At 34.1% G+C, this 14,322-nt stretch overlaps 3 protein-coding genes across 3 annotated transcripts; 2 read left to right on the top strand and 1 right to left on the bottom strand.

Annotated features, from left to right (window-relative positions):
- Positions 1 to 594: 594 nt before the first annotated feature.
- On the top strand, positions 595 to 5,945 carry wdr45 (WD repeat domain 45). Its single transcript, XM_051908207.1, has 11 exons — positions 595 to 805; positions 912 to 1,030; positions 2,121 to 2,195; positions 2,284 to 2,388; positions 2,833 to 2,938; positions 3,042 to 3,136; positions 3,213 to 3,292; positions 3,600 to 3,808; positions 4,819 to 4,920; positions 5,065 to 5,210; positions 5,295 to 5,945. Exons 2-11 carry the CDS (start codon positions 982 to 984, stop codon positions 5,402 to 5,404), a joined length of 1,077 nt encoding a protein of 358 aa, XP_051764167.1. The 5' UTR covers positions 595 to 805; positions 912 to 981; the 3' UTR covers positions 5,405 to 5,945.
- Positions 5,946 to 6,594: 649 nt separating this feature from the next.
- On the top strand, positions 6,595 to 13,372 carry zgc:100918 (Ras-related protein rab7-like). The gene is made up of 6 exons (XM_051908208.1): positions 6,595 to 6,856; positions 7,536 to 7,608; positions 7,733 to 7,859; positions 10,037 to 10,255; positions 11,622 to 11,750; positions 11,819 to 13,372. Exons 2-6 carry the CDS (start codon positions 7,556 to 7,558, stop codon positions 11,906 to 11,908), a joined length of 618 nt encoding a protein of 205 aa, XP_051764168.1. The 5' UTR covers positions 6,595 to 6,856; positions 7,536 to 7,555; the 3' UTR covers positions 11,909 to 13,372.
- LOC127520255 (EKC/KEOPS complex subunit LAGE3) lies at positions 13,341 to 14,310 on the bottom strand. Its single transcript, XM_051908210.1, has 3 exons — positions 14,261 to 14,310; positions 13,936 to 14,064; positions 13,341 to 13,723 (listed from the first exon to the last, which is right to left on the bottom strand). The coding sequence occupies exons 1-3, from the start codon at positions 14,305 to 14,307 to the stop codon at positions 13,609 to 13,611; spliced, it is 291 nt and encodes a 96-aa protein (XP_051764170.1). The 5' UTR covers positions 14,308 to 14,310; the 3' UTR covers positions 13,341 to 13,608.
- Between the last annotated feature and the right edge of the window lie 12 nt (positions 14,311 to 14,322).

Below are 14,322 nucleotides of genomic sequence, written 5' to 3'. Positions count from 1 at the left end.
TATTATTATTATTATTATTATTATTATTATTATTATTATTATTATTGAGGATCATTTTAATATTTGTGTCATTTTTGTCATGTTTATCCGTAATTGCAATGTGGACAGTTATAAATAAATAAATGTTAAAGGAATCCATTTCCAAATTTATTAATGGCTTGGGTTTGTTACACAGAAATAAAAGTTGTCATTCTTAGTCCAGGGAAAGACAACTACATTCTTCGTTGATGCCCATTCAAATGTAAGGACGGGTTTTTCTTCTTGTTGGACACATTTATGCACTAAAAAGTGTCTTTTAGATCTTTTAATTACAATGATTTGTATCTGACATACAAATGGGAAATCCACCGCTACATCTCTATGGAATGATTTGTTGGCCTACGAACTGCATTACCCAGTAACCACAAACGACTGTGATTGGTCCGTTCTGGCCAGCGCGGAGAAAGCTTACAGGAACCACGTGAAAAATTAAAACAGGTGCCTATCGTACCTGGCCAATTAGAGATGACTTCTGGGTCTCTAAGCTCCGCCCATTTAGGTCACAGCATTTCATTTCTGTGGAAAAAACTTTTCTCCTTACGCCACTTGCGTTGTCCTCCAGTCCAGATTGGGGCAGTAATGCTCCGTTAACAGTCCCATGTCATCCTACAGGAAGAGAGCAGCGACAGCAACAACAACAACAACAACAGCGTCTGGCAGCTGTGCAGTTATTGCCTAATGTTCGATATCAAATTTACGTTAAACACTATAAACTCACTTGGATTTCTTTGTCTATCATCTCGTTGGGTCTTTTAAATATTTAATGGTGAGTGAGATGTCATCACAACCTGATTATATTATAAAGGGAAGTTGTTTACCTGTGTTCACATGTTAAATGTAGCATGTTAAACCGCTGTCTTCTGCTCATCCAGGATGATCAGATCTAGACCATATAACTGCTGAAGATATCAGAAAACCAGCGGTGAACTCTTCTCTGACATCATGGCCCAGCAGAGAGGAGTCAACAGCCTTCAGTTCAACCAGGACCAGAGTGAGTCTGAAATACATTTACTTTCAAAATCATCCTGCTATATAATAACTAATGCTGCTAGACTATCTATCTATCTAAGAAAACTATTGGCCTTAGTACCTTATAATATATAATATTGTTTTAGAGTAACTCTTTTCTAAAGGCTCATTCACATATAAGTAGTGATTGACAATTTTAATATATCTAGATAATATATATCTATATATTTAATATATATAATATATCTAGAGAGCAGAGTGGCCAATTTAATACCAATATTTTTATAATACAATTTCTTGATAGCAAATGAGACATACAAAATTGTCAAAAATCAAATGAACACAAATATGGAAGCTTGTTTCCGCCACTGAATAAAATTTTTTTTTTTTAAAAAAGGTAATTGTGACTTTTTATCTCAGAATTGCATGATATAAACATAAAATTCTGTCTTTTTTCTCAGAATTGTGTGATACAAACTCACAATTGTGAGAAAAAAGTTAGAATTGCAAGGAAAAAAGCCCAAATTGCGAGAAAAAGTTCAGAATCGTGAGAAATAAAGTCACATTTGCGAAGAAAGGTCACAATTGCAAGAAAAAAGTCAGAATTGTGAGATATAAACTCACAAATTTAAGAAAAAAAGTCAGAATTGCGAGATATAAACTTGCAATTGTGAGAAAAATGTCAGAATTGTGGGATATAAACTCATAATTGTGAGAAAAAAGTCAGAATTGCGAGATATAAATTTGCAATTGCGAAAAAAAGTCAGAATTGTGGGATATAAACTTGCAATTGTGAGAAAAATAGTCAGAATTGCGAGAAAAAAGTCAGAATTGTGGGATATAAACTTGCAATTGCATGAAAAATAGTCAGAATTGTGGGATAAAAACTTGCAATTACCTTTTTTATTTTTTATTCAGTGGCGGAAACAAGCTTCCATACATATGTTTACACAATATTTACTCATAGTTCACAACATTTTTGAAAACAGAAAAAGTGCATTAAAAAAAAAAAGCCAATAATCTTAAAAAATGGCAACATATCAGCCAAAATACTGTTAATGATATACTAATGATCTGTACTGTATTCATGTACTGATTTCCATGTTATGTAGGTTGTTTCTGCTGTGCCATGGAAACAGGTGTCCGCATTTATAATGTGGAACCTTTAATGGAAAAAGGTCATTTAGGTAAAAAAATTTTTTTTTTTTTTTTTTTAATAAATAAAACCTATGTGTAGAGTTATCTATTGATTGTCTGTGATTTGACTGGTTATAGATCACGAGCAGGTGGGCAGCATCGCCCTGTGTTCAATGCTTCATCGATCAAACCTCTTGGCTGTAGTGGGAGGCGGCATCAACCCTAAATTCTCTGAAATCTCAGGTACACCCGGAGTCAAAATTGCACGTTAATACTTGGATAAACTACACTTAAAGGGATAGTTCAACCAAAAATGAAAATTCTGTCATCATTTACTCACCCTCAAGTTGTTCCAAACCTGTATGAGTTTCTTCTGTTGAACACAAAAGAAGATATTTTGAAGAATGTTGGTAACCAGACAGTTGATGGTAGCCATTGACTTTCATAGTAGGAAAAAAAAATACCATGGAAGTCAATGGCTACCGTCAAATGTCTGGTTACCAACATTCTTCAAAATATCTTCTCTTGTGTTCAAACAGAAGAAAGAAACTCATACAAACTCAATTTTTATCTTTGGGTGAACTATCCCTTTAAACTGCTTCCCTCTTAGATGGTTCAATCTAGGTTTTTGAAGCTGGAATAAACTGTTTCACAATATTATCCAATGTTTCATCTTATCTTTGGCAGTATTAATATGGGATGATGCTCAGGAAGTGCGAGACCCCAAGGACAAATTAGTACTTGAGTTCACATTCACCAAACCAGTGCTCGCTGTGCGCATGAGACATGACAAGTAAGATACAAGGCCATTAGGACAATAGTGCTTCGTCTTTTCAATTAAATTAAAAATGCTGTTTGTGTTAATAACGTCTCATTTCCTGTCCTTGGTTGTGAAGAATCATCATTGTCCTGAAAAACAGGATCTACGTTTATAGTTTCCCCGACAACCCTGTCAAGCTTTTTGAGTTTGACACTCGAGATAACCCAAAAGGTATTGTGAGCATTGCTTGTGAGAGGCTTTACTTATTTTTGATGTATTTTTCATCACTGTATTTTTGGGGTTGTAGGTTTGTGTGACCTTTGTCCTAGTTTGGAAAAGCAGTTGCTGGTTTTCCCTGGACACAAATGTGGCAGTCTACAATTAGTGGTAAGATTTATGTGCAACTTATATATAATATAATATTACAGTCGTATATATTATATATTATTACAGTTTTAAATCAATGTTAAATGTTGCATATTAAAGGAATATTTTCCAAAAGGGAAAATTCTCTCATCATTTACTCACTCTCAAGCCAAGTTATATACATCTGGGATGGCATGAGGGTGAGTAAATGATGAGAGCATTTTTTTATATTTTTGCGGTGAACTATCCCTTTAAAACTTGCAGTCATTTATTAACATATTAGTAGTGTTGTTATCATTATTTAACTTTGTTTATGACTCATTGACAGGAACTTTCCAACACAAAACCTGGCACATCTTCTGCCCCTTTCACTATCAACGCCCACCAAAGTGAAATCGCCTGCCTGGCACTGAACCAGCTGGGCAGCGTGGTTGCGTCTGCCTCCAGAAAGGGCACGTTGATCCGTCTGTTTGACACTACAACACGAGACAAGCTAGTGGAACTACGGAGAGGAACTGACCCTGCTACACTCTACTGGTATAGTATTGGAGCCTCTTCTTTATCTAGCTTTGCTCACTCTGGACTTCATGAGGTGCATCCTGGGATACTTTCTAAACAGTATTGAAGGAGTTCATGTATATGCTGGACATGTATATGTCAGATCAAACTATCTAAAAGAAATTGTTTTATGAAGAAATTCCTATAAACAATTTATATTTGGCTACAGCTAATTTAATTTACAATATTTATTTATTAAAAAAAATGTAACTTACATGTAATATTATGTTTGAGTAAACCAACTCTTTACTAATATTATAAATGTATTAATAATTAGTGATTGACTGATATGACATTTTTTAATGTAGATATCTAGACAGCAGAGTGGCCAATACATTTCATATGAAAATATGTGTATTGCTGTTTTTTTTTTTATTTAATTTTATTTTATTTTATTTTATTTTATTTTATTAATGACAGATTATTATTTATTGAATTCTGTTGTTTTCCAATATCAACTTCAGCCATGACAATATTTTATTTTATTTCATTTTATTAATTTAATTTATATTCAAATAATTATTTATTGAATTTTGTTGTTTTCCAGTATTAATTTTAGCCACTTTTATTTATTTTTTTTATTATTTTATTAATGTCAGGTTATTATTTTTAATTTCAGCCATGACTACATTTTATGTTATTTATTTTATTAATATTTGTATTAATTTAGTTTATATTAAATAATTATTATTTATTGAATTCTGTTGTTTTCCAGTGTTCATTTCAGCCACGACTAAATTTGATTTGATTATTTTATTTTTTATTATTATTTTATTTTTTAAAAAATGTTTATGATGTTATTATATTATTTAATTTAATTCAATTAATTATTTGCTCATTTAGTTTAAATTAAAAAAATAATTATTGAATTCTGTTGTTTTCCAGTATTAATTTCAGCCACAACTATTTTATTTTATTTTATTAATATTTTTTATTAATTTAGTTAATACTAAATTAATTATTATTTATTGAATTCTGTTGTTTTCCAGTATTAATTTCAGCCACGACTCATCCTTTCTGTGTGCATCAAGCGACAAGGGAACTGTGCACATATTTGCTCTGAAAGACACCAAACTGAACCGTCGCTCTGCGTAAGATTTTCACAAACATTCCTAGTTGATCATGTTACTAATAAACACTCAATTTTCATTTCATTACAGTCTATATTACATTCACAGTGTTAGAAATATCCTAGTAGTCCCTGGCATTTATGCGTGGCTTCTCATCTTCTGTAGTCTGGCACGTGTAGGAAAGGTGGGTCCGGTCATCGGGCAGTATGTGGACAGTCAGTGGTCTCTGGCTAATTTCACGGTGCCGGCTGAGTGCGCTTGCATCTGTGCCTTTGGGAAGAACACCTCCAAAAACGTCAACTCTGTTATTGGTACGTAGGTTTTTTTTTCCAAGACCTTTGAGTGAATCATTATTGATCTGTCAGTTTTCTTATCACATGTATCTCTCTTTGAAGCCATATGTGTTGATGGGACATTCCACAAGTATGTCTTCACCCCTGATGGAAACTGCAACCGCGAGGCTTTTGACGTGTATCTGGACATTTGCGATGATGATGATTTCTAAGGCTGGAGATTGAGTTTTATCTAATGTAAAATAGTAGTCACTTTAACAGTGAACTCTAATGGTTAAAATCTTCCTGTTGCTTGTTTCTGTGAGTTTATATTACTGCCTTGTATAATCAAATGTATATAAAAATCAGCCTGTGAGAGTAAATGTCTTGTAAACTTTGATCTTATCACTCCACATGCAGAACCTTTGAACACTTCTGAATGATTTCTCATCATTCTTCGTCCTGTTGTTGAGCTGTTACTCTTGAGGAATAAGGTCCTTTACATTTTATGGAACTTTATTCAAGATTAAAACAGCCTTTTGGGAATGAACCTTTAGAAGTGGATTTTGGTGTTAGGCTGTGCTGTTTTTTATGTAATAAATGGTACAACTTCTAATATGATTTTTATCTCTGATCAAATCAACGTATTTTACACTGTTACATAAAGGCAAAATATGATTCGTTTTCAGGTCATATACTACAGTTCAAAAGTTTTGGTTCTCTTATGCTCAACAAGGCTGCAAATATTTAATAAAAATACAGTAAAAACAGTAATATTGTGAAATATTATTACAATTTAAAATAAATGTTTTCTATTTGAATATATTTTAAAATGTAATTTATTCCTGTGATCAAAGCTGAATTTTCAGCATCATTACTCCAGTCTTCAGTCACATGATTCTTCAGAAATCATTCTAATGTGCTGATTTGCTGCTCAAGAAACATGAATTATTTTCATCAATGTTAAAAACAGTTGTGCTGCTTAATATTTTGTGAAACCATTTTCTTTCAGGATTCTTTTATGAGTATAAACTTCAAAAGCATTTATTTGAAATAGAAATATTTTGTAATGTAATGTTATAAATGTCTTTACTGTCACTTTTGATCAATTTAAGGCATCCTTGCTAAATAAAAGTATCAATTTCTTTCAATTACTGACCCTAGAGAACTTATAATATATTAAATAGTGAAATAAATCAACAGCTAAGCTAAATTAAATAAATTTTTACCCCAAAATACTATTAGTGAACAGTTCTGCCATGCAAATGATGAGTGTGTTAATGGACAATAATATGAAGGAAAGAAAAAGATAAAACATCACACCACAAGCGTTTTCAGTGCATTATAAACTTACAAAATGATAGATAAGTTTATATGAAACATAAACATCACACCACAGAGATGCATAATACACGTTTGCATTTTATTCTCAGTGACTATGCTCAGACACAGACATAAACATGATGGGTGTCGAGTATTGAGCTGAGTCAAGGGAGGGAGTGTTTGCGGCTTATTATTACACACGGATGTGCTGAACTGACCGTGACAACCATCCAAAAACACGCAACACGACCCACAGAGTGTGTCCAGAGCTGATCAGAGACGGTGGAGGTGTCAAGTTTGGTTGTTTTTGTTGTATGACAGCAGAAGATTGTTGCGCCGACGGTGGGATTTCTCCTCAGAAAGTGAGTTTTTGTCATGCTAACATGCTAGCCGTCTACGCTAACACAGCAGAAGTGACAAGTGAAAAAATATTGAAACTGTTCCTGACTGAAACGCTCTAAAATTATAAAATCTAATATTTAAACGTTTTAAGTGTATAAAACATGCTTATTTATATAGATCAAATGTGTAAATGTTCTAGATTTGCGGTATGTTTACTAGGTTTTATTAGCTTTTCATAGCTTTAGCACAAAAACTGAGATGCTAAATTGAATATTTAATAACATTAGACGGGTTTGGGGTTATTTTATTAGGTTAATCTAAATCAGAAATGTCTTGTAGACTTCAACACTGACATTTTCATGTTTGACAGGACATTTGCAGATAGTTAGCATGGATTGAAAGCTAATATTGACGTTTACACCGAGCATCAAGCATCTTTTGGCACCAAACATCTTTTTATTATCAATAAATGAAAAACAGAATTATTCACATTCATGATACGGCTTGTGTTACACGCAGTATGGCAGATTTGACGCTTGGGCACATGACTGGCATCGAGCAACCTTCCCTTTTCAACATGTGTGTTTGGCAATCACAGTCATTGCATGTCATTTGCACAGACGTTGCATACTAAAAGACTTAATTACATATTAAGTTGACTTTTACAGTTGGATCTTATTGTTTTATTTTATTATTCAGGCACAGTTTAGTCCACAAGGATGGCTTCTCGTAAGAAGGTGCTCCTGAAGGTGATCATTCTCGGGGATTCTGGGTAAGTGATGGCCTTCTGAAACAGTCATGCCTGACAATGTTATCTAAGGTTTTGAGACACAAACTTTTAGATAATTACAATAATTGATAAATTAAATAATTGCTCTTCTACTTATGTCTAACAGTGTTGGGAAGACCTCTCTGATGAACCAATATGTCAATAAGAAGTTCAGCAATCAGTATAAAGCCACTATCGGTGCAGATTTTCTTACAAAGGAGGTGATGGTGGATGACAGGCTGGTGACAATGCAGGTATAATTTTTAGGAACTATTTTTTGTTGAGCATATTTTATTTATATGTAATTATGAATTATTATTTATTTATTTATTTATTTTTTTAACGTGAGGTCCTCTTATAATGTTAGTCATGTCCTTTTTAACCAAGAAATATCTTATATTATAATACTTTACCATATAAGTTAAAGTGAAAGGTAAGTGAATAGGGTTGGGAATTGTAAGAAATTTTATGGTTCTGATTCCGGTTCCATTAAAATTATTAAACAACCAATAAAAAATAGTAGTAAGGGAAAAAATTGCACAATACTCAACTCAAACAGTTCTTTTTATGTTTATTATACTTGTAAAATGAGTTTAACAGACTGCTAATCTCAACAAATTCGCTAACACTTTACAATAAGGTTCATTAGTTAACTACATTAACAAATAATGAGCTGCATTTCTACAGCATTTATTAATCTTTGTTAATATTAATTTCAACATTTACTAATACATTATTAAATCAATAGTTGTATTTGTTAACATTACATGAACAAACTATGAACAGCTGTATTTTCATTAACTAACATTAACAAAGATTAACAAATACAGTAACAAATGTATTGCTCATGGTTAGTTCTTGTTAGTTATTACATTAATGTTAACAAATGAACCTTATTGTAAAGTGTTACACAAATTCAACACAAATAAGATGCTTGAACACATGTAAGATCCAGACAGGTGAAACAGAATATTTTTGGGGTTTTTTGATGAAAGAATTTTGTTTCTGAAAGAATGATTCAGTGATAGATAAATTTTAACAGTAATTTTTGCCACCTAGTGGCGTAACAATGCAATTGATACATTCAAAAAGTCAGACATCATATTTCAGAGACATTTTCATTCAATACTTTTTTTACAAGAATAAAGTTCAACATAAGCATATATTATTTAAATACCAATGTAGTGGGGTCTACGTTTTTTATCAGTTTTATTTTGATAAACGTGAAACAATATAACATCGCAACTATATGAAAAGAGCTTAGACTGTTATAAAAATACAGATTTGTAAGCATTAGTGGCGTGACAATAAACACGAAACACGTGATCGTTGTCATGCGGTGAATCTGGCCAATCATAAAACAGCTGTGTCGCCATCAGAGCTCGTGCAGCTCCTCTTGAGAAACTGCACTTGAATCGCTCTTGCGGTACTTTGAAGCCATACGTCACAGTCACATGGCGTCGGCGCTGTCTCAGATCAGACAAAATTTCTTACCGGCATGCACTGCTTCAAGTCAGCCGCCGATTGGTCTGTGCAGCGCTGCATCAAGTCAAACAAGCCTATCGTCATTTAGAAATTAGATCATGTGGGTTATGAAATCGAGATGCGATCTTTTAAAGATTAATCGTGCTGCTTTGTGCATTTCTCTCTCTCTGCATTGATATCTGACATATATGAGTAGCACGAGGGCTTTTCATTGCAGTAATATTCATGAGCTGAGAAGCCTCTATTAAAGGATACGCTCCTCGCACTTCACCCACCCATCGCACCAGAACCGTCTTCAGAACTGAAACTTAGAAATTTTGCATAGTTCCGTTACTTTTCAAAAAACACTACCAGATTCTCAGTTCCCAACCCTACATGTGAGGGCCAAGTATGGTAACCTATACATTTGTCCTCTGCATTTAACCCATCCAAGTTAGTGCACACACATTAGGAGTAGTGAGTAGTGAACATACACACAGCAAACAGTGAACACACAGCTGGAGCAGCGGGCAGCCATTTTAGCTGTGGCACCCGGGGAGTGATTGGGGGTTAGGTGACTTGCTCAAGATTGCAAGATAACAAACGACAACAACAAGGACATCTCTTCATCCAAAACTAGTGTCAGAGCAAGTGCGTTAGATTGTGTTGTCATTTTTGTATTCAGAAACAAACTATTTGCAAAATCAGATACTAGTAACAGTTCTGCGGATATTCCGTATCACAACATGTATAGCGTCTCAACTGATAAAAGCACTGAAAGCGCCTGCAGCAAGGCATTTCAATAAGAATGCTGATGTTTTCAACTGGCTAAAAATGCTTTGGTGGGCACGGCCTTAGAAATCAACTGTTTTTTTTATGTTTTTGTTTTTTAAAGATCAATGAAAATGACATGCTCGTTATATGGCCCTTTAAATGCTGCCCTGTAATATTCTCATGGCCGTTTCAGATCTGGGACACAGCAGGACAGGAGCGCTTCCAGTCTTTGGGTGTGGCTTTTTACCGTGGAGCGGACTGCTGCGTGCTGGTGTATGACGTCACAGCGCCCAACACCTTCAAAACCCTGGACAGCTGGAGGGACGAGTTCCTCATTCAGGCCAGCCCACGAGACCCAGAGAACTTCCCGTTTGTAGTGCTTGGCAACAAAATCGACTTGGAGAACAGACAGGTCTGTCTATATTCAATCGCAAAAGAAAAAAATCATCTCAACGCAATTTTCTTGCGTTGTTTTTTTAAAGTTTGGAATAATTACGATTTTTTAGTTTCCTCTACTTACCAAAGCTGCCATAATTTGATCAGAAATACAGTAAAACAATAATAAAATTAAATATTATTACAATTTAAAATATATTAAATATATTAAAATATAAAATATTTTTGGTCAAATAATAGCCTTAGTGAGCATAAGAGACTCCTTTCAAAAACATTAAAAAAAATTTACTTAATTATTCTGAACTTTTGACTGGTAGTATAAATGATGCTGAATGGATAGATGGTTAAACTGGTTTTACAAAATGGATAGTATTGATCAGTGTTATTTTATTATCATTTAGATAATATTATAGATTTTTACTATTATTTTGAATTTCTGTTTTGTTTTTATATTTTCCATTTTAAAGCTGTAGTAATTTTTTTTTTTCATCTTTTTTTATTAGATTTCATTTTTTTTTATGTCTACATGTATTTTTTTTATTCAGTCTGTTAATTATTTTAGTATACCAAGTTAAGTTAAATGAAAATGAGAAATGTTATCTTGCTAATTAGCTGAAATAAAGTAAGTTTAAGTTTATTTATATTTTATTTTACTTCAGCTAACCAAAATGTTTTAGTTAACCATAATAGAGTGCAACAGTCGGGTTCTGGAAGTAAAAACTTTATTCATTTTCTCCATAGGGAAACTGATTTATAACGATAACTTATAAACGTTTAAAGACAGCCTTACTGTGAGCTAAAAGGATGTTAAATGATAGTATTTGTTTCTGTTAAAGCCATCAGCCCACATTATTTCAACTTAGTTTTAAAATAATCGTATTTAACAGCGGAATTTGTAGTGAAAATTACATTACCAATGATGCTGTTAGCTCCGCCCACTCCCATGAATCACCATATTTTTTTACTGAAAATTCTGAAATATATATGCATATTTTGCAGTAAACTTAAAATATATTATTTATATATAATCAACATTTTTAAATGTTTAGTTTTATATTTCTCCATCATTTTTAATTTAATTATGCTGTTTGCAGTGCTTCATGGGATTGTAGTTCTTTCCTTTACTAAAGCACAGTCTGGTATTTTTGTCCTATTTTCATATACTTTTTTGCCTCAAATCAAAGTTTGTAATGTTGTGATTCACCTCATAGCTGATTGGCTTGGTTCATGGCTTATAACTCTTTAACAAAGACTTTTTTTGAAATCCCTATGAGAGAAATTAATGGAAAAAATACTTCTGGGACCAACGCCACTAAAAGAGTGGGCAGGCTCTGTTGCTATATATCAGTTTACTATATTGACCAATTGACCGCCTTATGCAGGTGACAACGAAACGAGCCCAGGCGTGGTGTCAGAGCAAAAGCAATATCCCGTACTTTGAGACCAGCGCAAAAGAGGCCATCAACGTGGACCAAGCTTTCCAAACGATCGCTCGCAACGCCCTCAAACAGGTACGCGCAGTTTTACATGTCCAATTACAGGACCTCAACTCTGATACTAACGACTGTTCACGTCACAGGAGTCTGAGGTGGAGACATACGACTTCCCGGACCAGATAAAACTGAGAGATGACAGACCCGTGTCCTCTGGTGACAGCTGCAGCTGCTGAGATGGGACGCAAGGAGACCGAGGGGACCAGAGACGCAGAGGAGAGCCAGCGCGGGGCGGACCAATCCCGCGTTCAGAAGAAAACACTCTTTTTCCAAACTTGTATGTAAAGAACTGTTAGGAATTTATAGACGCTCCCTGCCACAGTATCAGTTTTAATATAACTACCTTTAAGAATATTATTTCTATGAGAAAGAGATGAAACATAATAGTTATTCTATTATTTACAAATGATTTTTTTTTTTTTTTTTTTTTTGTTTCTAGTCTTTCAGACTCGTCTCCTGCTTATGTGTCTGTCCGTGCCTTTTTTTTTTAGGATTTAGTAGCAGTCACACTTCCTTGTAATTCCTTTTTTTTTTGCCAAATTCTTTAATATGTTAACATTAATCGATTATTTAACTAAACAATCTACACGCACACACCGAATAACAGCCCAACATGTAATGATATCAAAATTTTCAGCATGATTTAAGAGTTTATCAGCTGCCAAGGCAAGAAAGAAAAAAGTTTGTGCCTAAAGACGCTCTCATACACGGTACCTTCTTCGGTATAGGAATGCTGGATGCCTTGGTGGTGGTGTCGAATGAACGTTTTGGGGATCTGGGAGCTCAGAAAAGTATTAAGTGCAATCATTTTAACCACACAACATGTTTTCTTTCACTTGAATGAAAGCGTTTCCCCAGTTTTAGTGTATGAATGTAACACATTAATGACTAATGTCTTGACCTCATGCTGTTTAATTACTTGGTTTACAGCTTTTTACATTTCAATGTTCATATAGTAGACATTTCTAACAGCTCATCTCATTGACCAAATTATGGGTATGAATCATGTAGGTCAATAAAGGCACAAGATGTGAAGGAAAGCAGAAATCAGAGAGTCCTGTCAACCCTTGAATCCATGTGATTTTTTTTTTTTTTTAACGTCTTTATTTCGATCAACCAGTATTGTAGGTGATTTTGTTTGAAAACTTAGGCTGCATCCGAAATTGCATACTCTTGAGTAGGTACTTATTTTGAATTACTTAATGACTTCAAAAAAAAAAAAAAAAAAAAAAAAGTACATTCTATATAGTATCCAGACATACTACATTCGCCATATTGTCAGGTGACCTACCAGCGTCGCTTCACTGCCATTCACAAATCCTCTCCCGTGGCCTCATGGGATAGTAAAGTGTCCATCTTATGCACACTAAGTATCTTGCCAGAAGTAGGAGGTCATCCGGGTACTTTTTGCCTACTCTGTGAATTCGGACATACTTCTTTTGTCACATACTGTTTTTTGCCTACTATATAGTTGGGAAGTATGTGATTTTGGACGCAGCCTTAGTGATGTCTGCGAATAAAAACCAACATCTGTCCCTCTTTTATAAAACAATGACCTTTCCTAGAACACTGTTAAATCATCTCTCGGTATTGTTTTCTCAACAATGCTCCAATAATAAATCTTTATTCAAATGACAAAACACTGTTTTGGCTTCTGTTACATTGCTAAATTTTAACACAACTCAAAAAAACATTTTCTTAAGACATTATGATGATGTGTTGCATTTCTCAGACATTAATTGTGCTTTTTGAGTCCTCGCATCCATACTGAACACATGGTAGCAGATGTTTCTCTTGGACATCCTCATTACACGGTGCAAAAACAGCTTCTGCATCCACATTTCTCCTCTTATGCTTGTATTTGTGTCTCAGAGTGTCATTGTGAAACAGGTGGTCCAAATGCATCCATGGTTTCCATCACTAGAGACAAGTGGTCCAAAAACGAACTTACAGAAACACGAAGAATACGGGCTTCGTCTGCAGTCCATCTCCTATAAAGGCAAAATGAGCAAAAATTAGATGTTTTATTTTGCATAATAGAATTATTCAGTTTATTTCAACAACCACAGATACATGATACTTTAAATAAAAAGAAGACCAGGTAACTGGATCAGTGTGGGAAAGTGTGTCGAGCTAAATGTAAATTAGGACAACTATTTTGAACGCTAGATTTTTAGGTGATCGTTGATTGTGTGTTACTCACACAGACAGTGTTTGTCCTGAAACATCCAGATTTTTAGTGATTCCTCCTTTCCTGGGCTCAGGATCAGGAGATAAAGACTGCAGGGCAATAGTCGCCTCTCTCTCAGATGGAAAAGGGACCTTTAAAAAGCTGGTGTTTTGTAGAGTTAAAGAAAACAGGACTTGGATATATTTCTTAAACATGATTAACAGCTCCACATAGTATGTCTGATCAAACCTCGCCGTGCAAGAATCTAAGAGCTGAATAAATCCTGCGATACAAAAGAAAAGTTTAATATTGTCATAATGAATATTTTGGACATTTAGAAACAACAATAAAAGGATACAATTCAAGTTTTCTATCTGCACCGTTCTCACTCATGCAAGCCGCCATGTTAACATGTTTTGT

Source organism: Ctenopharyngodon idella, chromosome 10 (assembly GCF_019924925.1).
Source record: "Ctenopharyngodon idella isolate HZGC_01 chromosome 10, HZGC01, whole genome shotgun sequence".
Taxonomy (NCBI): domain Eukaryota; kingdom Metazoa; phylum Chordata; class Actinopteri; order Cypriniformes; family Xenocyprididae; genus Ctenopharyngodon; species Ctenopharyngodon idella.
This window is presented reverse-complemented; position numbering and strand designations above follow the sequence as displayed.

Excerpts from the sequence above, each read along its gene's own strand:
- zgc:100918 (XM_051908208.1), top strand. The coding sequence starts at position 7,556 with ATGGCTTCTCGTAAGAAGGTGCTCCTGAAGGTGATCATTCTCGGGGAT. Across the intron at positions 7,609-7,732 it reads ATCATTCTCGGGGATTCTGG|TGTTGGGAAGACCTCTCTGA; the intron begins GTAAGTGATGGC and ends TATGTCTAACAG. Across the intron at positions 7,860-10,036 it reads ACAGGCTGGTGACAATGCAG|ATCTGGGACACAGCAGGACA; the intron begins GTATAATTTTTA and ends TGGCCGTTTCAG.
- LOC127520255 (XM_051908210.1), bottom strand. The coding sequence starts at position 14,307 with ATGGCGGCTTGCATGAGTGAGAACGGTGCAGATAGAAAACTTGAATT. Across the intron at positions 14,065-14,260 it reads GCAGATAGAAAACTTGAATT|CTTTTTAAAGGTCCCTTTTC; the intron begins GTATCCTTTTAT and ends ACAAAACACCAG. Across the intron at positions 13,724-13,935 it reads TCAGGACAAACACTGTCTGT|GAGATGGACTGCAGACGAAG; the intron begins GTGAGTAACACA and ends TTGCCTTTATAG.
- wdr45 (XM_051908207.1), top strand. The coding sequence starts at position 982 with ATGGCCCAGCAGAGAGGAGTCAACAGCCTTCAGTTCAACCAGGACCAG. Across the intron at positions 1,031-2,120 it reads TCAGTTCAACCAGGACCAGA|GTTGTTTCTGCTGTGCCATG; the intron begins GTGAGTCTGAAA and ends CATGTTATGTAG. Across the intron at positions 2,389-2,832 it reads TAAATTCTCTGAAATCTCAG|TATTAATATGGGATGATGCT; the intron begins GTACACCCGGAG and ends TATCTTTGGCAG.